Here is a 24,307-nt window from a genome sequence, read left to right as displayed (position 1 = left end):
TCACCTGCTGCGGGTCGGCGCAAAAGCGTCCCGCGCCCACGTGCAAGCCCTGCCTGGGGATCGTGGAATCACTGAGGGGTTTGGGGTGAAAGGGACCTTAAAGGTCACCTAGTGCAACCCCCTTCCACCTTCTACTATGCCAGGCTGCTTCAAGCCTGGCCTGGGACGCTTCCAGGGATCCAGGGACAGCCCCAGCTGCTCCATCCTCACAGGAAATAATTCCTTCTCAATCTCCCATCCATCCCTGCCTTCTAGCAGTGGGAGCCATTCCCTGTGTCCTGTCCCTCCATCCCTTGTCCCCAGTCCCTCTCCAGCTCTCCTGGAGCCCCTCCAGGCCCTGCAAGGGGCTCTGAGCTCTCCCTGGAGCCTTCTCCGGGTGAGCACCCCCAGCTCTCCCTGCCTGCCTCCATAGGAAATGGTGCTCCACCCCATGGAACATCTCCATGGACTTCTGTGGACCTGCTCCAAGAGCTCCATGTCCTTCCTGTGCTGAGGACTCCAGAGGTGGAAGCAGTGCTCCAGGTGGAGACGGTGGCACTCACCACAAACACCAGTTTCCCCACGTTCGTCCACGGGAAGTCGTAGAGCAGCTGCTTTTCCTCATCCAGGTTCTGCAAAAAGAGGAGAGGGAGCCATGGCTGAGGATTCTGGTAGGGGGCATGGAGCCGAGCTGAGCCATCACCTTCACTCAGCCACCTACCTGGAAAATCTGGATGCCCCGTGTTGTCAGCCCCAGAGTCAGGGAGGCCTCCACTTCCCTTTTGTCCTAAGGGGGGAAAAACGCTTTTAAATGCACAGTTTGCAGCATGAAGCGGTTAAATCCACCCCACCTCAGCCCAGGGATCCTCCCACAATCACCCCAGTCACCATTCTATGATTGATGTGCCAAATTAAAAGTGGAAAGTGACTTTGGACATGGGCAGAGAGTGACAGGATAAGGGAGAATGCTTTTGAACTAAAAGAGATGAGATTTAGATTAGATATGAGGAAGAAATTGTTGATTTCAGGACATCTTTGATGTCAGCAAGGCCTGTGAGGGTGGGGAGGCCCTGGCACAGGGTGTCCAGAGAAGCTGTGGCTCCCTCTGGATCCCTGGAATTGTCCAAGGCCTGAGACAGTGTCCCTGCCCATGGCACGGGGTGGAACTGGATGAGCTTTAAGGTCCCTTCCAACCAAACCAATTCTGGGATTCAATTAAAACACCCCACGTTCTCCCAGCAACAAAAACCTGCTTTGCTCCCAGGAAAAAAAAAAAACAAAACAATAAAACAGGAGAAAAACCTGTATATTTCTCAGGCAGGGCATTCCCAAAATTCAGATCCCAAGAGCCACAGGGCCAGGGCTCACCTTGTACAGCCTGTAGTAGTGCACGGCCACGTCATCCAGCCTGACGGCCTCCTTGATGTACTTGAGATGGGCTTCTGAGGCTGTCAGGGCAAACTGGTCCTTGTGCATGTTGGGCACGTGCTTCAGGATGTAATCCTTGCCCCTCTTGGCAACCACCTGTTTGGAGGGGGAGAGAAGCTTGGCCAGGGCTGGCTGCTGGGGGTGGTTTTTCAGGGGAAAAGGGCAAATTGGGGCTTTGTTCTAGAGGCCTCCGAGCAAAAATAAAATAATTGCAGCAGGCAGTGACTGACTTCTTGTCAGGATTTCCTGCTGGGAAGTGTGCTCCATGTGGCCATTCCATGGTGACACCTGTGCTGGGGCAGGGAGAGTCACACACGGAGTCCCTGCATGGCTGGGGACACGGGCCCAGGGCCAGCACTCCTCAGTGACATGTGTGAAAAAAAAGGAGAAATGGGCAGATTTTGGGACAAAACCAAGAAAAGAGGTTGGGGAGGAGAAGAAAAGGCACCACGGAGAGCTTTGAGCACCTGAAGGAGCTCCAAGAGAGCTGGAGAGGGACCTGGGACAAGGGATGGAGGGACAGGACACAGGGAATGGCTCCCAGTGCCAAAGGGCAGGGATGGATGGGAGATTGGGAATTGGGAATTGTGCCCTGTGAGGGTGGTGAGGCTCTGGCCAGAGACGCTGTGGCTGCCCCTGGATCCCTGGAAGTGTCCCAGGCCAGGCTGGACAGGGCTTGGAGCAGCCTGGGATAGTGGAAGGTGTCCCTGACATGGGCTTTAAGATCCTTCCAGCCCAAACCGCTGTGGGATTCTGCGCCACCCGTTCCCAAAGGGCTGCGCCTGCTGCCGGCGGGGCAATGCCCGCAGAGAATCCCCCAGGAGCATCCCTGCAGCTCACAGGGAGCTCCCCACGAGCCCCAGAGCAAGCCCGAGCCGCAGCTATTTCCACCCCCAGGCGATTTTAGGAGCAGGATTAAGCCGGGATGCAGCCAGAAGGCGCCGGGCAGCGCAGAGCAGGGAGCACACGGGGATGGCTTACCCAGGCAGGGAAATAGGCCTCGGGCTCGAAGTACTTCCCGTAGTGCTTGTTCCTCTTGAAGTCTCCCAGGTCGGCCTGGAGGGCGAAGGCCGTGAGCAGGAAATAGGCTTCTTCCCTCAGCACACACTGGGAGTGCAGCACCTGCTTCCTCAGGTGCCAGTAGTAGTAGTACCGAGCCGTCCTGTCACTGCGGGAGGGACAGGGGACACGGGCAGGGATGAGCAGCCCGGGGGGGGACACCCCCCCTCGGGGAGGGCTCACCAAAGGGTTTTGCTCCCTCTTCCCCCGTTTGTTAAAATTCTGCAAAGCCGCCTCACCATATTTGAGGAGTAAGCTCCTCAAAAGGTCTGTGCAGGCGCCACTGTGTCCCCAAAGCCCTGGACATCGTTTTATCCCCAAAGCAGGAGCTGCAGCTCCCACCCAGCCGTGGGTCAGTTCAAACCAGGCTGTGCTAAACCCCGAAACGCATCGCCCCTAAACACATGGTCCCCACTATTGTAAATGCAGGGAAGAAATGCTGATGTCTGACTCCAGTTCAGAAGGCTGACTGATTTCTTTATTATAACTATGCTATAATACATTCATATACTATTTAAAGGAGATACTAAAACTATATACTTTCTTTTTAAACTGTTATATCTTACTAAGAACTCGTGACCCTCTCGCCAGACTCTGGACACAGGTGGATTGGATTGGCCATCAGGCTCAAACCATCTTCACTAGACTCTAATTAAGCAATCACCCCAGGTAAACAATTCTCCAAACACATTCCACATGGGAAAAACAAGGAGCAAGAAATAGAAATTGTTTTCCTTTTCTTCTCTCTGTGCTCCTCTATGAAAAAAAAAACCTGAGAGAGAGAAGAATGTGCCTGCCACACCCCACCCCACCCCACAGAGGGCTTTGTGTGGGGGCAGTGTCCCCACCTGCCCCTGTGAGAACCCACTCAGCACCCAGCCACGAGCAGCCCCAGCTTTTGGGATGTGCTCAGGGTGCCACAGCACCCCGGGAGGTGCCCGTGGAGGTGGGCACGCCCTACCTGATGAGCCGCCCGTTCTCCACGTAGTACTGCACTCGGAAGTGGATGATCATGGGGGGGCCAAACTGGTCGATGCCCTGGAATGGAGGAGGTTTTCAGGAATCCCGTGGGGATCCCAGCAACACGCCCCAGCCCCTCACCTCATCTCTCTGGGGTCATGTCTGTTCACAGCCACCCCTTGCCCGCCACGGCACTGATGGCATGTTTGTTCCTCAGTTAAGAGTTTGGCACCCATTTTTTTTTCCACATAAAATGCTGGAAATGAAGGGGATTTGGATTTTAAAAGGCTGGGTGTGGCAAGTCCAGGAGTTCTGCAACACCTTCACTGCTGCTCTCCCTCTCCCAGAACATCATCCAGCAGCACTCGAGCCTGGACACCACCCCCTCAGCACCGAAAGAATGAAAAGGTGCTTTGGGGGAGAAAAAAACCCAAACTGATTTTAGAATTTGGAAGACGGGACCTCAAAAATTCTGCTGAAGGATAAGGGAGGAAAAGAAAAATCAGAGGAAAAAAAAAAAAAAATACCCCAGAGCTCCAGGGATGGAGCATGGAGGAAGCACCCCCAGCTGGGGCCACATGGTGGCACTTAGAGTGACAAACCCCAGGGCTGTGGTTTTGCACATCCACCCCCCAGCCCCACACTGACTAGATGCCCCCTCCCCACCACCCCTTGGCAGCATTCCCGGGTCCTGGAAGTGACCTGCGACGGGGACAGAGGTGGCCTTACTGCCGTCAGCTCTCCATGCAAGACCTCACCGCTGACCTTGCTGGCCTCCTTCTTCCACTCCTTGGGGCAGTACTTGTAGAGCTTCTGGGCCAGGTCCATGTACACGTGCTCATTGTCTGGGAGGGACAGAGGTGGCATCAGCATCCCCACGCGTCCCCTGCCTCCCACCATGACCCATTAGTGAGGGGGGAGCGGGGAATTGCGACCTCCTCGTCACCAAAAGTGTTCATTTTCACACTTAAGCCCCTGACTTACTCTGGATGACGCTGAGCCCAAAGAGGTGGCAATCCTTCAGCCTCAGGAGGTCACACACCTGCACCAGTAACTCTTGGCACAAAATCTTCACCTGTAAAAAAAAAAAAAAAATCCCTTGAATGAACCCTGCATGCATCTGTGCCCACCAAACCCCTCAGCAGGACCCCGAGCAGGATGGGGGTGACAGGATGGGCTCTGGGGCTCAGCTTTCCATGGGGAGTCCCCAAAAGCCTGGACCAGAGCTCTGCCAGGGGTGGGATGCTCAGAGCACCACGGGGCAGCTCGAGAGCAGTGGGTGGTGGAGGAACCCAGCACTGGAGAGATGTTTTGGGGGCAGAAATCAGAACATTCGCAGTCTCATTCCACCCCATGGACACCTTCCACCATCCCAGGTTGCTCCAAGCCCATCCAACCTGGCTTTGGACATTTCCAGGGATGAGGCAGACACAGCTTCTCTGGAAAACCTGTGCCAGGGCCTCCCCACCCTCCTAGGCAAGGATTTATTCTTATTATCTAATCTAAATCTTTTAAGTTTAAAACCATTCCCCTTATCCTGTCATTATCCGCCTCTTTCCAAACTTCTCTCCATCTTTTTTATAAGCTCCCTTTAAGTCCTGAAAGGAATTTCAACATTTTCATGACTCAAAAGCAACATTGGGCGGGGGCGAATTAAAAAAAAAAAAAAAAAAAAAAGAAAAACAACAAAAAGTGGGGGGATTTCCCATTCAGTGCTCCATCCCAATCAGAGCCCAAGCCCCTCCTGTTTATTCCCTGGCCTAGAGGAGGCTGAAGAGCCATGCAGGAGGGATTAGTGGAGTGAGGGCTGAAGAACGGGGCTCATGCCACGCCGTGGGATGCCGAGCAGCAGGCCACCCTCCCCAAACCCCGCCGCTGCCAGCATCACATCGATCAAGGAGACGCAGGAGAGCGTAAAACACCACTGCAGCCTCCAGGGGAATAACTCATGTGCATTTCCCCATCAGGGCGAGGCCAGGCAGGCTCCAAACGAAACCCAGGAGCAAACCCGGGGCGTGCAAACGCAGCGCCGGGGGTGCGATGGAAATGTCGGGCTCGGGAGGGTGGGGGTTCCTTACGTTGATGATGATGTTGAGGGAGTCGTCGTTGGGGAGGAAGATGCACACGCTGCGCCGGTCCTGCATGACTCTGTTGTTGTGGAAAGGCAGCTTGTTCATCGTGCTCTGGGCAGGGGGCTCGGGGTGGGCGGTGGGGGGCACCTCACCGGCGGGCCGGGGCGGCCTCGGGCTCCGCGGGTGCCATCCCTGCGGGGCAAAAAGGGGGATGAGCCCTGGCACGGCACCCTCAGCTCCCCAGCTGCATCCCCCATCCTTCCCACCCACCAGCCTGTCCCCACGTAGTGTGGGCTCACGGTCGGGGTGTCCCCCAAAAACCCTGAGCACACCCCACCACAGCCACGCCACCACAGCCAACCCCACGGTTTTTGGCCCAGCCCCAAAAACCTGAGCCAGCAGTTTGATTCTCCCGGCTCGGGTTCAGGAAAACCTCAGGAAAGGCTTTTCTGGCATAATTAAAATAAATAGAAGTTTATCCTCTGGGGATAACCGGGTTGGGCCAGCAAGGAGCAGTGCTGGAAGCGGGAGGTTTCCCTGCCAGCCATGCACAGGCAAGGAAATGCTGTGGGGATCTAAGAGGATCCCCAGATCCCTTCCAACATCCTTCCCCCCCCAGTTCCGACTCTTTACTGGGGTGAAATAAAACAATCTGATCACCAACAGGGATTTGCACACTGGAACTGCCATTCAGAGCCAACAAATCTAACACTGACCCCAGGAAATTCTCATTTCCGAGGGTGAACATTATTCCCAAAGCACTTTTTACCCCACCATCCACAAGGACAGGAATTCTCACGTGACACCATGAGGGTGGACTTCAAACTCTGACCTAGTTCAGCCTTTTCCTAGCCCAGATTTACGCTGGCACCCAGACAGCAGAGTCTCCCTTGTCACCAAATATTTGCTTTGGTCTAAAAGGAAGCGCCTTTGGCTTCCAACAGCCTGGAGTTCGTGCAGCAGCACGGGGGAAAGTGGCCCGAGGTGACTTTTTGTTGGTGTTTCCTGGGGTTTTGCAGAAGTTGGGAAATCCGGAGGCGATGCTTTCCCATGGCCAGGGCACTCTGGGGCTGCACCGCAGAGGTTGTGTCCGTGCACCGCGGATTCTGGATTTCAAGTGCGCGTTGTATCCATGCATTGCATTCGTGCCTTGGGATGGGGCGTTGTGCCCATGCACTGCACCCATGCATTGCATGCCTGCATCCTGGCCGTGCATTGCACCTGCACGTTGCACCCAGGCATCGTGGTGGTACATCACGGATTCTCTGCGTTGCATCTGTGTGCATCGTGGTCCTCCACTGCATCCATGCATTGTGGCACCCATGCATTGAGCTGGAACACTGTAGCACCTACGCACTGCACCTGTGCAGCACAGACGTGCAGCCTGGCCGTGCACTGCACCTACGCATTGCACTCAAGCACTGTGGCACCCATGCATTGAGTTGGAACCTCATGGCACCCATGCAGTGCATCTGCGCATTGCAGCTGTGCATTGTGGCATCCATAAATTGTGTTGGCACCTCATGGCATCCATGCATTGCATCCGTGCAGCGCAGACGTGCAACCTGGCAATGCACCTACACATTGCACTCATGCATTGTGGCACCCATGCACTGAGTTGGAGCCTCATGGCATCCATGCATTGCATCTGTGCATTGTGGCATCCATGCATTGACCTGGACCCTCATGGCACCCATGCAGTGCATCTGTGGCCATGCATTGCACCTACACATCACACCCATGCATTGTGACATCCATGCATTGAGTTGGAACATCATTGCACCAATGCATTGCATCTGTGCATTGCAGCACTGCATTGTGGCATCCATGCATTGAGCTGGAACCTCATGGCACCCATGCAGTGCATCTGTGGCCATGCATTACACCTACACGTCGCACCCATGCATTGTGGCATCCATGCATTGAGCTGGAACATCATGGCACCTATGCATGGCATCCGTGCAGCACAGACATGCATCCATGCACTGCACTTACACATTGTGGCATCCATGCATTGAGCTGGAACATCGTGGCACCTATGCATTGCATCTGTGCATTGCAGCACTGCATTGTGGCACCCATGCATTGCATCCGTGGCCTTGCACTGCACCTACACGTTGCACCCATGCATTGTGGCATCCATGCATTGAGCTGGAACATCATGGGACCTATGCATTGCATCAGTGCAGCACAGACGGGCAACCATGCACTGCATCTACACATTGCACCCATGCATTGTGGCATCCATGCATTGAGTTGGAGCATTGTGGCATCCATGCAGTGCACCTGTGCATCGCAGCAATGCATTGTGGCACCCATAAACTGTGCTGGAAATCCTCATGGTATCCATGCACTGCATCCCTGCATCGCAGCTTCACATTGCGCCCATGCATTGCGGCATCCATGCATGGCATTGGAGCACCATGGCATCCATGCAGTGCACCCCTGCAGCACAGCTCTGCGCCGTGGCCGTGCCTGGCACCTCTCCATGGCTGCTCCACGCTCTGAGGCCGTGCCCGGCCGTGCCCGATCCCGACGGGCGCCGGCAGCGCCGCGGCCGGGCCGGTTTCAGGGCTCATTAACGATCCCGGCGCGCACGGAACGGGGCTGAAGGAATTTGGCACGTCCCGGCCCGGCCGGCAGCTCCCGGGCACCGGCGTGATGTGACTTGCGCGGGCTGGGCTGGGGAGGGGCCGCTCTCCCGGCAAAGCAGCCGTGTCCCGGGGCTCCTGCAGCACCCTCCGTGTCCTGCTCCCACCCACAGGGCTCCTCAAGTCTCAGAAGTCCCGAGAGCTTCTTCCCGTGGCAGCTCCGTGGGCTGCAGCCGGCTCGAAATTCCAGCCACGGGCAGCACCCGCTGCTGAGCTACTGGAGAATCTATCATTGGGATTCTCTCCCCCACATGGGCAGGAACAGCTTCCACTAACCCAGCGTGCTCCAAATCCTGTCCAACATGGAAAACGTCCAAGGATGGAGCAGCCTCAGCTCCTCTGGGCAGCCTGTGCCAGGGCCTCTCCTCCCTCACGGCCAAGAATTCCATCCCAATATCCCAACTAACCTTGCCCTGTGCCAGTTTTAAACCATTCCCTCTTGTCCTGTCACTCTTGGGCATTCTGGGGCTGTTCATCCCCACACCAGTCACTGCATTTCCTCCTCCTCCTGCAGCCTGGATTGATCCCAGAGCACCAGGGATTAAACCACACGAGCTGGCGTCAGCAGAGCACGGGCATCGGAGGGAGAGGAAAAAAACACCCAACCCCAAACCGTGTATTTTGGTGTTTGTACAGAAAACATCCCAGCTCCCGCTGCTGAACGGCAACATTCCACCAGCCCACCACACAGGGACGGTCCCTATGGAGATTCCCTCAGCTCCAGGTGCTTCCCGAGGGCTCTGGCAGCCCTGGGAGCTGCAGGGATTCAGCGAGGGGACACACAAAGCCCCTTCCAGGGTGCTGTGCCTGCAGCAGCCCCGGCCTGACGCCGGCAAATTCTTTCCAAGCATCTGCTGCTCATTCCCACAATGTCGGCTTTGATTCCCTGGGACCCCGCGCCGCTGCCCTCGCCGAGTCACTGCTGCTCCAGAGGAAGTGTTGATAGGAGGCACAAACATGGAAGCATGGAATGGTTTGGGTTGGCAAGGACCTTTAAAGATCTAACCCAACCTTGGCGGCTCCAAGCTGGAAAGATCCTGGATTGGAGGGAGAGCCCCACTGGATTGCCCCGCAGCAGAGGGAGTGACACAGATCACCCCACACTCCACGCAGGAACCTCCACCCCAGGCAGTCTTCCAAAGGGTTTTCCATCCAAAGTCAGCTGGAAGAAACACTGGGAATGAGGACTTGGGCATGGATCAACAGAGTGAGGAGATCCAGGTCTTCCAGCCATGTTTTCCCTGCCATGGGGAAAAGAGCATTAAAACTCCATAGGAAGGCACTGCAAACTGCTCATGACTCCAGAGCTGAGAAAATTCCTCGATCCACCGTGTTTTCCAGGCCCAGGCTGCTGGAATATTGTCTCCCTCCCTGGCGCTGATGCCATGGGATAAATCCTGTTGCAAAGCTCGGTTGCAAAGTAAACATCCTGCAAAAAACCTGGGAAAAGCAGCCGGGGCCGGCGCTGCTGACTCGGCGAGGGATTTGTTCATCCCAGGGTCCTGCAAACACATCCGAGGGCAGGCAGAGCCTGGGATTGGTTCACATGGAGGTGCTGGAGCAGGCTCTCGTCAGAAATAGAAATTTGGATGTAATTCCAGGGTGGGGATTGAACATCGTTTGAACTTGCTGGCTGAGGTGGGGTTTTCTTCCAGATTCCGTGCACGTGAAGCGAGGCTGGGTGGATGGGCAGGGTTTTTCCCTCTCCGTGGATTTAAATGGATTTAAGAGAAGCGGATGAGTCTCCATCCTCGTGGGTTTGGGTCAGGTTTGTCCCTCTGTGGTACCCACCAGACATCCCAGTGCCCCCTGTTCAACCCAGCCATGATCCAGAGCCTCCAGGCAGATCCTGTCCATTTCTCCATCAACCAAATCCATCCCTCCTTGCCAAAATATCTGCTTTTCAAAAAAATGCAGCCCTATCAGGCACTGCCATCCCTGCAGGAATTTAACAGCCGTGTGGCTGTGGCACCTGGGGACATGGGTTCGTGGTGGGGGAATGGTTGATTACAATCCTAGAGGTCTTTTCCAACCTAAATAACTCCACGATTCCCTGATTCTAACCCACCTCCAGGCTTTTGTTCCAGCCCTCCTGAAGCACCCCAGGGGCGAGGGAAGGGATCCAGCCCAGGACCCACACGTAGGTAGGGGCCATCCCGCAGCCAGAGGCTGCCCAGAGCGCGGGGCGAGATGGGAAGATGAATTCACGGGGCAGGAATTTCTTGTTTTGAAGAGTCTGGAGTGGGTCTCACCCCACATCACAGGCACAGGTATGCACAGAGCTGTTATTACAAGTTTTAGGGCCGTCCCTAAATGCAGCTTCTCCGAACCCAAAACCCAGATTAATTCCTGCTTGCGGTTGCCCCGTAATTAAAATCGTCTCCAATTCTTCATGAACTCAACAGTTTCCTCCTAATGAAGAGAGGCAGATGAAAGAGACCTTCACTGGGAAAAAGGACTCGGTTATAAATATTCCATTACTTCATCCACCACAAAAGCTATTTGGATGCTGGAAACTCAGCCTGGGCAGCCGGGGGCCAGCCCCCACCAGCCCCAGAAGATGCCCCCGAGTGCTGGGGGTATCCAAAAGCTTCTCCAAGGAAAATTCCTCCAGGAGCTCGCCTGTCTCCACCTCTTCAACATTCTTCCTCTTCCTCATCCTCCTCCCCCTTGGCTACTGCAGTGGGACAACAGCGATGGGCAGGAATGGCCGAGCCACGTGGATCATCCTAAAAAATGGGATGATGTCCCCCCCTGCTAGGGATGAGCCCCACGGGACATCACATTCCATGGGGAAACACAGGCTGAGCCATGGCAGCTCAGGAAACTGCTGCCCTGCCTATCTTGTCATGCACGGAGCAGAATCCAGCCTGGAAGCGCTGATTTTCCATCCAGCCCACAGCAGAGCCACCCCAGGCCTCTTCATTCCCCGACTTTGGAGCACTAAAATATAAATAAAGCGTCCCTGCCTCCGCCAGGGATGGACACAGAGATGGATTTCTCCTGGCAAGGGCTCCAGGGAGGGGAGGGACAACGCCTGCTCTTCCTCTTCCCTCCTCTGCTCCAGAACCAGCCCCTTCCATCAGATTTCCTTCCAGGAAACTTTGCCTGAGCCTTTGGGATTAGAACAACATCAAGACTGGCTCGGAGAGGGTTGTGCTCAGGGCAGCCCAGCTCTCCCATCCAGCTCCAGAGCCTGCCCCACGGCATTCCCAGGCATTTTAGGAACCATCCCCCAGCACCAAGAAGCCCAAAGCTCCCAGAGCTCCGATCCCACTCCCAGGATGACAGGCAGCACTGCCAAGGCTGCACATGGATGTGGAGCATTGCCTTTGCTCCCCTCTCCGTGGGCAGGCTGCAGCCCACACCAGCAGCAGCTGCCATAAATCCCTTGGGATTTGGCTGCGGGATCCCTGGACCACAAAGCAGCCCCAAGGGCCAGAGTCACCATCCCAAATCCCTGCACCACAGAAAGCACAGCCCTGAGTCTCCAAACCACGGAGCTCCCCATTTAGAAATTAAAGTCATATTTTAAATCTAATTAACAATATAACATTAAATAATTAATAATGCCACGTAAATATTAATAATAATAATATGCAATGATGAATGTTTACATTATTTTCTACAACAACACATCCCCAGGATGCTCTGACTCTGGGTAAACCCTTCCTTCCCAGTAGGAGGCACTTTTGGGGAGCCCCATTCCCAATATCCCGCTCACAGGCTCCTCTACATGGGATTGGTGCCCAAACCCATTCGCACTCTGGGGAATGTGCAATGCTTGCTGCACACGGAGGGGGGGGAAAATGGGATGCAAAGTGCTCTGCAGACACACAAGAACCCAAAAACCAGCTCCATTTTATGCCAAAAAATTCAAATCCATGCCTGGACTATCCAGAGCTCCTGCTGCCCTCTGTGGCAGGGACCCGTCCTCGCCTCCAGCTCCAAATCCAGCAAAACAAAGCCAAACCAAGTTCCTGATTTTTTTAATCCTGGGGCGGGCAGAGGGAGATTTGTCTTCCCTCAGCAGCGCCGCTCTCCAGTTTTCCAGCTGGGAAAGCTCCTCAGCCACGCCACAGCCTCCATCAACTTCCCTGCCCCGGCCACAATCGGGGAAAGCTTTTTGAGAAAAATATCCTAAGCCCACTTTTCAGTCAAGGGGGAGGAAAAAAAGCAGCATAAAACTCAATTAAGGAGCAGGCAGATATTTTAACCAGCGCCATGGTTTGTATACTCCATCTGGAGTCCAAAGGCTGCCGGGTTTTTTTTTTAGCAGGAGGGAACTGACATCATCTTAATTTCAAATTCCCATTTATTTTTACATCTGGTCTGAATTAATCTTTCTCAGCGTCCTGACTTTCATGTAATGGAATAATTGCTTACAGACTCGGGGTTTAAAGAGCCTGAATAAACCCAGTTTAAAAGAAAGAAACCCTTTTAAAAACCGATAGTAAAAATTCAGTACCTAGAACCAAACTCCAATATGCCTTCGGGATTGGGAATTTTAAACGGAACATCTCTTTCAGGCAAGAGAGCTCGAATTAATCCCAGCTCTATCCAAGATTCGGAGAGGGAGAGCGAGCCCTGTGGAAAAACACCAACACAAACCAGCCCAGAATTAGGCAGAGCAGCAAAGCTCCATCGGCGCCACGCGGAAGCATCTCTGGAAAAGCAGAGTTTGGCTTAGAGGGAAAAACATCCTGATGGCCACAAAGGCACTGGCCACGAGCAGGAAGAGGAGGATTCAGGAATGGGAGATGGCAGAAAGGTGGCAGGGGGCCAGGGGCACGGCAGGGTCGGGATGTGCCTCACTCCCACGGGCGAGTCAAAGGACACAGGAACACCAAGGATGGTGCTGGGAGAGCTCAGCCCAATTTCCCCACTGCCACGAGGGCACGGGGTCAGATAAAGCCCGGCTTGGGAGCTGCATGGATTTATCCTGGCTGCTTCCAGAACGTGTCAGGGATACGCATTCCTGGTGGAGAGGGCCATCAGTGACACCACCAGGGAGCAGCTGGCACCCCGAGCACCTCCACGGGGTGGGGGGGGGGGGGCACCCGAGGGTGAGGGGAGCCCGGGGACAACGGGGTCCCACAGGTGGCTCCAAGCATCAGGAGGATCCATGGATGAGAGGAGCACAGGTATGGGAACCGAGAGATGGTGGGAACCACGGCTGAGGGGACCTGTGGGTCACCACGAGCCACAGGAAAGAGCTGGCACAGGCACAGAGGACCCACGGGTGAGGGGACCCACAGGGGATGTGTGACCCAGGGCTGAGGGGACAGCTGGGTGAGTGTGGCCCCGGGACAAGGGGGTCTGTGGGTGAGACCCAGGGGCGAGAGGGGACCCGTGGGCAAGTGTGACCCAGGGACAAAGGGATCCATGGGCAAATATGACCCAGGGACAAAGGGATCCATGGGCAAATATGACCCCGGGACAAAGGGATCCATGGGCAAGTGTGACCCAGGGACAAAGGGACCCGTGGGCAAGCGTGACCCAGGGACAAAGGGACCCACGGGCACCTGTGAACCAGGAATGTGGGGACCCATGGGCGAGGGGACCTGGGGGTGAGTGTCACCCATGAGCAAGGGGTGTCATGGGTGAAGTGACCCGTGGGCGAGTGCAGCCCAGGGACAAGGGGACCAACGGGCACCTGTGAACCAGGAACGAGGGGGACCCGTGGGTGATGGTGACCCACAGGTGAGGGGACCTGTGGGTGAGTGTGACCTGAAAGCAAGGGGTGAGGGGAGCTGTGGGTGAGTGCCACCCACGGAAAAGGGTCCCAAGGGTGAGTGAGACGGGCGGGCGAGGGGACAAGGTGGCCCACGGGTGAGCGAGACCCGTGGGCGAGTGTGACCCAGGGGCAAGGAGATCCGCGGGCGGCTGAGACCCAGGGGCCAGGGGTCCCGCAGATGTGGGGACCCGTGGGCGAGGGGACCCGCGGGCGAGCGCGCCCCTGGAGCGCGCCCAGCGCCGGAGCGGGTCCGGGGTGGCCGTGGCCGTGTCGCGGCCGTGTCGCGGCCGTCGGGGGCCGTGGGGGGGCTCCGGCGGAGCCGCAGCTCCCGCGGGCGGGCGGAGGAAATGACTCGCATTCCTGCAGCCGGGGCCGCTCGCACCGCTCCGGCTCCAACTCGCCCCCGAGCGCAACAAGCGGCCGCGCCGGGCCCACCCGCGGCACGGCCCCGCGGGGGCGAGCCGAGCCGGACCGGGCTGAGCCAAAGCGAGCCGAGGCGAGCCGAACGGAGCGGAACCGGGCTGAGCCGAGCCGGGCTGAGCCGAGCGGGAGCGCGGTGCGGGGCGCCGGGCACGCACCTACCTGCGGCTGCGGGAGCGCGCTGCGTGCCAGCCGTGCCGAACCGTGCCGAGCCGAGCCGTGCCGAACCCCGCCGTGCCGAGCCGAGCCGTGCCCAGCCCAGCCCAGCCCAGCCCATCCCGCCGCCCCCGCCCCTTCCCGGGCCGCCCCGCACCGCCCCGAGCGGCACCGGCACCGCCTCCCGCCCCGGCGCCGTGCCCGGGACAGCGGGGAAAGGGTCGGGAGCGGGGCGGCCCCGGGCAGGAGAGCCGAGTGTTGGCCCCGGAGGAGGCGTGGGGAGCCGGGCAGCCGCCGCCACGGTGCCCACGAAAGGCTCTGGGAAGAGCCTGAGCATCGCATCCCCTGGGAGGGCACACGGGCACCGACCCTGCGGGATGGAGCCGCCCGAAGGTGCCCAGGAGCGGAGCGGAGCGGAGCATCCTTCAGCGGGGAGCGCGGCCGGAGGAGGCTGGGGATGCTCCGAGGGCTGGGGAACCTCTGCTCTGGAGGGCTGGGAGAGCTGGGGCTTGGATTGACCTTAGAGCCCCTTCCAGTGGGGCTCCAAGAGAACTGGAGAGGGTCTTTGGATACAGGGGAATGGCTTCCCACTGCCGGAGGACAGGGATGGATGGGATATTGGGAAGAAATCCTTCCCTGTGAGGGTGGGCAGGCCCTGGCACAGGGTGCCCAGAGCAGCTGTGGCTGCCCCTGGATCCCTGGCAGTGTCCAAGGCCAGGCTGGACAGGGCTTGGATCACCCTGGTATAGTGGAAGGTGTCCCTGCCATGGCAGGGGTTGGAACAAGATGTTTTTTAAGGTCTCATCTAATCCAAACAACCCCGGGATTCTATGATCTCCCAGGGAAGGGACTCAAATGTCCTCTGGGGGGGTCCCAACCCTCTTGTGTAGAGGAACCCCACACCCATCCCAGTATCCCCAGCCCTTGGACATCACAGAATCCCAGTTCTTAGGATTCAGCTTGAGGCAGGAGCAGAATTAAACCCCGTTCCCATTAAACCCCCCACTAGCAGCTGGATGAAGGTGAGCGGGGCTCACTCGTGTGAGGCCTGGCCACCCTTTGGAGCCGATGCACACACGGATCCCTCTCCATAGGTGACCCCAGGCCCGGAATAGCAACAGCAGCAGCACCATAAATTAGCAGCAAAGCATCTCCTCCTTCAGAAGTGCCATCTGGCGAGCTTGTTTTTGGAGGAGTTATTTATTCCCCACTTTTAACTGTCTAAAGGCGTTTCTCGAGCTGACCTGCGAGGCCGCCTCGGCCCCCGCAGTCTCTCCGAGGCTCTGGGAGAGAGGAGCCGCTTGTTCCCAGCCCTAAATAAAGAGCAGCTCTGCTGTGAACACCCTGACACTCCTTGCTGAAATCTGTTTGCAGCTCAACAGATCGTGCTGGGTAATTACATTATGGGAGTGCACGGTACCCAGCGCTGGGAATCCAACGCGCCGCTCTCCTCGTGGGAAAAAACAACCTGGCTTTCTGCAGAGCTGGGGCTGGATATCCCTTGGGTTTGGGCTCACTCTCATCCTCCTGTCCATGCCAGGTGGAACTGGGAGAGGGTTTCTACCCCACAGCTCCTGCTCGAGTCCTTACAAAGCCACTGGTGCCACTGCCAAGGGCATGGAGAGCATCCTGTCCAAGCAGGGCTGGTCATTCCAGTCAGAAATGTCTTTTTTCCCCCCAAGAACTCCCTCTGGCAACACCCATCCTGCAGTTAACACAGGGGGACAGCCAAGCAAAGCCACCCTTTGGCTCATTTCTCCGAACCCACAAATCATTTTAGGGCTGTGGGGCGGCCCAAGCGGGACGCGGCCCCGGTGCTGAGGAGGACGAGTGGGTCCTGCTGAGCACATCCCAGCCCCATCCCGAGCCCTGTGGAGCACAGGGATCCAGGAACCCAGCGCCTGCCTTGCCGCAGAGGCTAAATAAAGCAGCAGGAAGAGCTCTCGGATGCCAGCGAGGCGATGTATAAACACCGACGTGGATGGCGCGGGTGCGACGCTGTTCCAGAGCCGGGGGAAAAAAAAAATCTCGGCTCATTCCAACGGGAGATGCTCCCAGGGCTGGAGGAGACGCTCCAGGAAAAGCCATCCCAGGCTGCAATGTAGGGAGAGCTCGCAAAGATGGAGCTCAGCCAGGGTCCGCTCTGCCTCTCCTCTCTGCGAGAGGAAAAGCCCAAAGATTCCCAAAGGTGACATTTCTCTCACAATTCTGGAATTAATCTCCCTCAAAGATCCCAAGGAGCAGAAACTCAGATGGGAAATGGAAAAAAAAGATTGAATTCTTTTGGGGTGGGTTTGTTTGGTTTTTTTTTTTTTTTTTTTTTTTTTGCATCGCTAGGCCTATCCCAAAACAATAGCAATTTAAAAAAAAAGAAAAAGGTGGTGTGGTTATGACTGAAAATACCATTCCCATAAAATACACGGATTTCTCTCGCACTGGATGCGTTTATATGGAAGGGACAGGAAACAGCAGCAGCTCACTGTGATCCTGCATTATCTCCAGCCGAGTGTCTCCCATCCCAGAATTTCAATGCTGGCATTGTCACCGGCAGGGACGGACACGGAGACGTGGGAGCTCTCTTATCTCATAGCTTCCCTCGGATTTTGTTAATGGCATAAAACTTATTCCAAAAGCAACAAAATAACAACTAAACTCATCTCTCTCTGCATCCCATTCCCTTCCCAAAGGCTGGTGGATCAGTTGTGCCAACCCAGGATTGCTGCCCAGCACCCATTTCTAGGGAGTTTTGGGATGTGTCCTGCTAGGAAAATTTACCCTGGAGCAGCAGCACAGGGACCTCAGTGCTGACCACAAGCCTTGTGGGGTGCATTTGGGGACAGGGGTGTCACCGCTGCTCGATGGCACCTGGCACAGCCTCACAACGATCCTGATGGGCCCCTTCCAACTCAGCATATTCCAGCTCTGGCTGCAGCTGGGATTTAGAAATTCCTCCCTGGACAAGAGAGGAAAACAAATCCCAGCTACTGTGGGCTGTGCTGGGGCTGGGAAGGTTTCTCAGCCCATAAGGGGAAGAAATTAAATAAAGAATCCCCGGCGCGGAGCCACAACAGCCGGAGCGTTGCTATAAACTCCGCAGAGGAGCTGGACCTCGCTCCCATTCCTGCATTTCACGGGGATTTCCAAGGAAGCTCTTCCTCCCTCCCTACCCAGGCTGGGGTGGGCGAGTCCCTGTCCCCCCCAGCACAGAAGCAACCAGGGTGGAGGGACCCTCTCCAGCTTTTCCTGGGCTTTTTAGGAGAATTCCATCTGGTTTTTGGCCATGAATACCCAATTCACGGAGATCTCACCAAGCCTCTGCTTCAATTTGGTTTGAATGCAATATAATAATAAGCCTGAGCTTATCAGCTAATCATAAAATTAATAAATAATATTAATAATCAATAATTAAAAGCCTGAGCACACATTGCGACCCCTCCTCAGGGGTTTTGCCCCAGTGCTGCCCCTGGGGGTACCCGCCTGGGGACAGCTCCAACTCCATCCATCCCAGCTGAATTTTGGGAAAACCGCTGCCCAGCGTGCAGGAGCCAGCCCTGGATGGTGCTGGGAAAGGGGGAGCATCCCTGGGAGCGGCCTGGGGACACCCCAGCTCAGGAGCCAGGTGGAGAGCGCGATGGCTCCTTGAGCATTCTGGAATTTGGGCAATGCCAAACCACCCCTGGCTCCCCGGGAATTCAGGGGATGCTCCTAGAGGAGCTGTTTCCATCTGATTTTAGCCGAGGGAGGATGCTACTACCTTTAACTGGCCCCCCAAAAACCCCCCTCTGTATTTACCGTGCCCAGCCTTTGCCTGGGAAGCCGGCAAGGACGAAAATAAAAAGGAGCTGAGATTTAAGCCCAACGAGGCTGGAAAGCGAGAAAATCCAGCCTGAAACCCCAAGTGCTGGAACCATCAAGAAAATCCAAGCGTGCATCCGGCAGGGAAGCATCCCCCCGGCTCGGCAGCGCCGATCCGGTGCGTTCTGCTGATCGAGCCCGCGGCATTTACAGCTCCTCCAGCCCAGCATCCTCCTCAGCAGCAGCCGGGATGCGATTGGAGCCCGGGAGAATCCTCGGGATGGCCGGAGGGAAAGGCGGGATCACCCCCAAACCGAACCCCCCGCTCCTCACCCAACCCGGGCCACCAAGCTGGGGTTTATCAGCAAATGATTGAAAAATTCGGGCTGAGGTGGGCAGGGATTTTCTATGGAGTAAGTCTGGCCTTCCCACAGCCCCATTCCCAAATCCACTCTCATTTCCCTCTTTAAAAACCCCATTTCCCCCCTCCCATCCTTTTTGTTTTGGGGGGTCCCAAAGGGCTTTTTCATGGCTCTGGGCCTCGGGGTTATTCCTAGAGTTTGCTCCCAGCCTGCCAGAGCTGCTGCAATCCCATGGAATTGTGGTGGAAAGCAGGAAAGGGCGGCGGGGAGGGGCAGACGGGGAGGAAAGATCACAGGAGCGAGCGGGGGAATATTTTTAGCCCGTCTGTTCTCCGGCTTCAACACCACTCCACGATTCCAATCCCATCTGACAGAGGGGCAGACGCCTGAAACGGGAGGGAAACCCCAGCAAGGGCCCCCTCAGGGGGTCACCCACAACCCCGACCTACAGGGCATCAGAGAATCCCCCCCTCAGTGGGGTGGGGTGGGAGGAAAACTGGGAATTTCTCTGCTGTTGAAAAAAAAAAAAAAATTAAAACATTAAAAATGTTGGTGGTGAAAGGCTGTGAGGAGCCAGGGCATCCATCAGTGCTGCAAAGGAGGAGGTATGGGGGGCACATTCCCCCCTGGCACCCTGGAGATCCAGCTCCTTGCTCACCTGTGCCCATGGATTTTTCCATGGCAGCAAGGTTTGGTTACAAGTTGGCAGGAGCCAAGGTGAAATCTGGGAATGGGCTCATGAAGCTGAAGGTTTTGCTCCAAACCTGATCCAGGGTGGATCTGGGATGAAGCTGGGAAAAGGGGCCAAGAAGGTCGGGGGGGCAGGGCTGGGTTTGCTCTGTGCAAAGTGCAGCAAGATCAGGAATGGATTGGGCACGAGGGGTCATGGACCAGCACCACATTCACACTGGGAGAGCTGGAGATCCTCCAGTGCACTTCCTGAAGCAAACCTCGTGGAACCCTCACAGCCTGAGCCAGTCAAATTAGGATTTCCCCTTAATTTAATAATTTAATTAATTAAAATATTTTAAAATAATTAATTAAAAAAATAATAATTACCCATATGAATTTTAATCCCCATAATTTAATAATTTAATTAATTAAAATATTTTAAAATAATTAATTTAGAAAATTTAATAATTACCCATGTGAAATTTAATCCCCATAATTTAATAATTTAATTAATTAAAATATTTTAAAATGATTAAAAATTAAACATTCCCCATAATGTAATTTAATCCCCATAATTTAAACCCCAACTCCACCACAGAAGGACACAAAGGCTCCCTCCCATCCCATCCCATCCCATCCCATCCCATCCCATCCCATCCCATCCCATCCCATCCCCACCACCGTGCCCTGGGGTGGCACTGGCCTGCCGGGATGTGCTTTCCTTGGCATGGTTTGTAACACCCCTGGTGCCAGCACAACTTTCTGGGGGGCTTTTTGAATAACCCTGACCCTAACAGCTCTGCTGGGGCTGTTTCCATCCCCAGGGCAAGCAGGCAGGCACCTCTTTGCCCATGGAAACAGGACACCCCTCGTGCTTTGCCAACAGGATATTGCAGCAGGGAAAAGGCAGCCCGGGGACAGAGCAGCCCAGGGAGCCCCCGGAGCTCGGCCGTGGCCCCACGTGTCCATCAGGCACCCATCAATGATTTACTGCTGCTCTGAAGAGCTGTTTGTGCTCCGGGCCCTCCCGGCGGCCCCGGCCAAGGTCAGCGCTCCGTTTGGCAGGGGAAGGGACGGATGCCAAAGGGGAGAGGGGATGGGAGTCCCCAAGGCAGGGAACAGCAGAGCCCCCTTGGAGCCCAGCGGCGCCGGGGGCTCGTCCTGAGCACCCCTGCTCCCACCAGGAGCAGCTGGGGACAAATCCTTCCACGTTTCCACCATTTGGGTTGGATCTTAAAGCCCGTCTCGTTCCATTCACCACTTCCACACGCCCCTAACCCCACCGTGGCACCCCAGGGGTGCCAGGGCTGGTGCCAACAGCCCCTGCCCGGGGTTTGAGTCACAGCAGGGCTGAGAACTCCCATCGGAGACAGCAGGGTCACCGACACGGCCAAAAACCAGTCCTGGGAGCCCCAGCGCCGGGATGTTGGGGCTGGATCAAAACAGGCACCTCACACACGGGGTTCCAAAGGTGCCAGTGCTGCCAGGCAGGATTTGTGCAATTCCTCTGCTTTTTGAAGCCGCCGTGGCCTCCACAGTGGCCCCTCCCCACGCCCGCCCAAAAGCGAATTGATTTTTATGAAATGGACTGAGGCGGCCTCCAGCAGGATCCATAGCTGGGCTAATGTTTGCCTAATGGGCTCCCACAAATGGCTCGTTAATCCCTTTGTGTTTATTAATGGCACACAGGAGCCAGACAGCTGCACCAAGCTCCCCATGTCCCTGAGCTCCCAGGCACCCCAGATTTTGGGGTCTCCAAGCTCCCTGGATCCCTGAGCTCCCAGGGATCCCAGATTTTGGGGTCTCCAAGCTCCCTGTGTCCCTGAGCTTCCAGGGGCCCCAGATATTGGGATCTCCAAGCTCCCCAGGACCCTGAGCTTCCATGGATCCCAGATTTTGGGGTCTCCAAGCTCTCCAGGTCCCTGAGCTTCCACGGATCCCAGATTTTGGGGTCTCCAAGCTCCCTGGATCCCTGAGCTCCCAGGCACCCCAGATTTTGGGGTCTCCAAGCTCCCTGTGTCCCTGAGCTTCCAAGGACCCCAGATTTCAGGATATCCAAGCTCCCCAGGTCCCTGAGCTCCCTGTGTCCCTGAGCTCCCAGGGACCCCAGATTTTGGGATCTCCAAGCACCCCGGGTCCCTGAGCTTCCACGGATCCCTGATTTTGGGGTCTCCAAGCTCCCTGTGTCCCTGAGCTTCCAAGGACTCCAGATTTTGGGGTCTCCAAGCTCCCTGGATCCCTGAGCTCCCAGGGTTTCCAAGCTCCATGGGTCCCTGGGCACATTGCTGTGGTCACCCCCTTTTTTCTCCCTATTTCTCCCGAACCTCCCCTTCCCCCTCCCTCATTCCATCCCACCCTCCAGGGCTAAAATCCCCATTTTTGGGGCTGCACGGTGAGCCAGCACTGGACACCAGCTCTGAAACCACCACAGGCTTTGGCTGGGCTTTATCCCAGTCTGGTTCCCTGGGGAATCTCACTGGACAGGTGGCACTGAGTGCTCTGGCATCCATGGGACAGTCTGGAGCTGGCACCATGTCCCAAAAAGCCTTGAAACCCCCCCAGCTTTAGTCATGGATTGGGGATATCTCCCTGCTGTGGCAGCAAACACTTTATTTATGTGTTTATTTGCTAATTTAGCTGAAAGTTAATGTCAGAGCTCAGGAACATTCTCATAAACCTGCACGTGAGCAAATGCATCTGAGGGCTTGCAAAACCACAATGCATTGTTGCAGTGTTGCATTTTTCCAGACAGGATTTTGGGGCGCTCCTTTGGTAGAGGAAGCCTGTGGATATACATTTATATAAAAATATTATACATAATTAAATAGTAAACGCTATATTATTATATATTTTTATAGAAATATATATTATATATTTTATATAATATCTATATTATATATAGATAGCATTTGGTCATTTATATATCAAACCTGAGCAACCTGGGCTAGTGGAAAGTTTCCCTGCCCATGGCAGGGGTTTGGAATGAGATGGAATTCCAGAATGGTTTGGATTGGAAGGGACATTAAAGACCATGATTCCCGCTGCCCTCCCTTCCTTCTCTGCAGCAGGAAAAGGCATCATTTTGTTTTGGTTTGGTTTGGTTTGGAGGGCAACTTTCAGTGCAAACCTTTCCCAGACACGCCACTTCCCCGGGAAGCAGCAGCTGTGGATCTCCAGAGGTTTCCCCCTGCCAGCTCCACACGCTGCTCCAAGCCCATGGCACAGGGGAAAGGACGTGTCTGAATGGTGAAAAAAATCATCCCCAGCTTTCACCCAGCAGGGTTATCCTGCTCCAGAAGCATTTATCCCTCGGGAAGGCAGCAAAGCCCCTCCTGGAAGAACTTTGTCTCCCAGACCATCACCAAATGGAATTTCTGGAAAGCGTGACCCTGAAATGACATCATTCCCTCGTGTCTGGGATGTGCAGGACACCTGAATGTGCTGAGGGGACACCCAGGCCAGGTCAGGCTCAGGGATGTGCCCCAGACCAGGTGATTTCCATCCCGGAGGATGGCAGCTCCCAGGGTGAACACGGCGCCCAAGCCACCCACCATGGGTGGTGTGGCACCCCGTGGATGGGGGAGCTGCCGACCCCAGCCTGGGCTCCTGCACTTCCAGGAGGGAATTTGCTCCATGTTTAGACCCCTCCCTCCCTTCCCAGGCTCTGGGGAAGCCGGGATTGTCAGCAGGAGCCCAGGTTCCATTAGAGCAATCTGGGAGGGGAAGGCTCACCCTTCCCCCAGGGCTGTGTCTGGGAGCTGGTGCAAGGCAGGAGGGAGGAATCACAGCTTTGGGGACAGATCTGAGCCACCCCAAAAATGTCCCTTGCTGCCCTGGAAGCTCCCAAACCTCTGCCCCATCCCTGGAAGTGTCCAAGGCCAGGTTGGATGGGGCTTGGAGCAAACCTGGACAGCGGAATGAGTCTCTGCCTCTGTCAGGGGAGTTGGAACTGGATGGTCTTGAAGGTTCCTTCAAAGCCAAATAATTTGGGGATTTTAGGATTCTAGCCCATTTTGGGGTCCCACCCCAGCAGTGGGTACAGCAGCCCTCCCCTCCAGGGTAGGACCTGGAGGTGTCCGTGGGATTATCAGGGCAAGCCCCCATCACCAAAACCTCAATCCAACCTCCCACGAGCTCACATTTGCATGGCACCCTCAAAATCCCTGGGTTCCTACCCCAAACGTCCCACAGCAGCTGGACCTGGCCCTCTCCACTTCCAAACCAAGCTGTTTATGAGCTCTGTGAGCACAATAAACCAAAAGCAGCTGTGGCTGCGACCTCCTTTTATGCGATTCCTTTTTCCCTTCCTCTGAATTTTTATGATCCAGATATAAAGCCCTGGGAAACAGAGGTTTAAAGGAGAACCCTGACACCCGTTACTGCAGGGGCATGAAATGCAGAGCCCTGACTCTCATCTATCCCAGGAGATTATTTCAATCCAATCCAAATTATTTCAGTGATCCAAATTATTTCAATCCAAATCCTTTTTTTTCTTTTCTTTTCTTTTTTTTTTTTTAAGAAAATACTAAAAATAAAGCTCCTGGAAGCCAGTGATGGGCAGTGAGGGAGAAATCCCAGGTGTTCCTTGTTCAGCCTTGACCACCTCATGTTTGCACAATTCTGCGCCAACATTTCTTTGTCCAAGGCCTTCCCAGAAGGAAGGAAGGAAGGAAAGGGGTGAAGGATGCTGTGGGCATCCCAGGAAAACTCTGGGAAACTGTCACCCCACTCCCACCCTGCTTGTGGCACCACCCCCAACTGCTCCAGCAGCACTTGCTGTATTTTAAATTAATGCATTTTCTGCATAGGGTCCTGCTGTGTTGTCCCATCCAATAAACCCAATCCTGGCTCACCCCAGATCCCATCCTGCTCCAAAGCCCAGGGACAGATGCCTCCATCTCCAGCCGTGATTTTTTGCAGTGTAGGGCTCCCCCTTTGCACCTTTCCTGCTGCAAACTCAGCCCTTAGACCCCTCGTTCTCAATTAGGATTCCCTAATTTTGGTGCTTTGCAGAGG

The 24,307-nt window shown here is 55.5% G+C and overlaps 1 protein-coding gene across 5 annotated transcripts in view; it reads right to left on the bottom strand.

Annotated features, from left to right (window-relative positions):
- Positions 1-24,307, bottom strand: part of FRMD6 (FERM domain containing 6) — a 40,245-nt gene that overhangs the window by 5,502 nt on the left and 10,436 nt on the right. The window contains exons 1-10 of one of the 5 annotated variants that reach the window (XM_053980872.1): positions 14,469-14,534; positions 12,618-12,736; positions 5,505-5,690; positions 4,411-4,501; positions 4,129-4,271; positions 3,428-3,504; positions 2,389-2,575; positions 1,348-1,503; positions 701-766; positions 543-611 (exon numbers count right to left, since the gene is read on the bottom strand). In XM_053980872.1, coding sequence (XP_053836847.1) covers positions 543-611; positions 701-766; positions 1,348-1,503; positions 2,389-2,575; positions 3,428-3,504; positions 4,129-4,271; positions 4,411-4,501; positions 5,505-5,603 — 888 coding nt within the window. In that variant the 5' untranslated portion in view covers positions 5,604-5,690; positions 12,618-12,736; positions 14,469-14,534. Of the gene's footprint in view, positions 1-542; positions 612-700; positions 767-1,347; positions 1,504-2,388; positions 2,576-3,427; positions 3,505-4,128; positions 4,272-4,410; positions 4,502-5,504; positions 5,691-12,617; positions 12,737-14,464; positions 14,535-24,307 lie in introns of those variants that run through there. The other 4 variants (XM_053980876.1, XM_053980874.1, XM_053980875.1 and 1 more) reach the window with 4 other exon arrangements.

Source organism: Vidua macroura, chromosome 6 (genome assembly GCF_024509145.1).
Source record: "Vidua macroura isolate BioBank_ID:100142 chromosome 6, ASM2450914v1, whole genome shotgun sequence".
Lineage (NCBI taxonomy): Eukaryota > Metazoa > Chordata > Aves > Passeriformes > Viduidae > Vidua > Vidua macroura.
The sequence above is the reverse complement of the archived record's forward strand: the minus strand, read 5'-3'. Positions and strand labels throughout refer to the sequence as shown.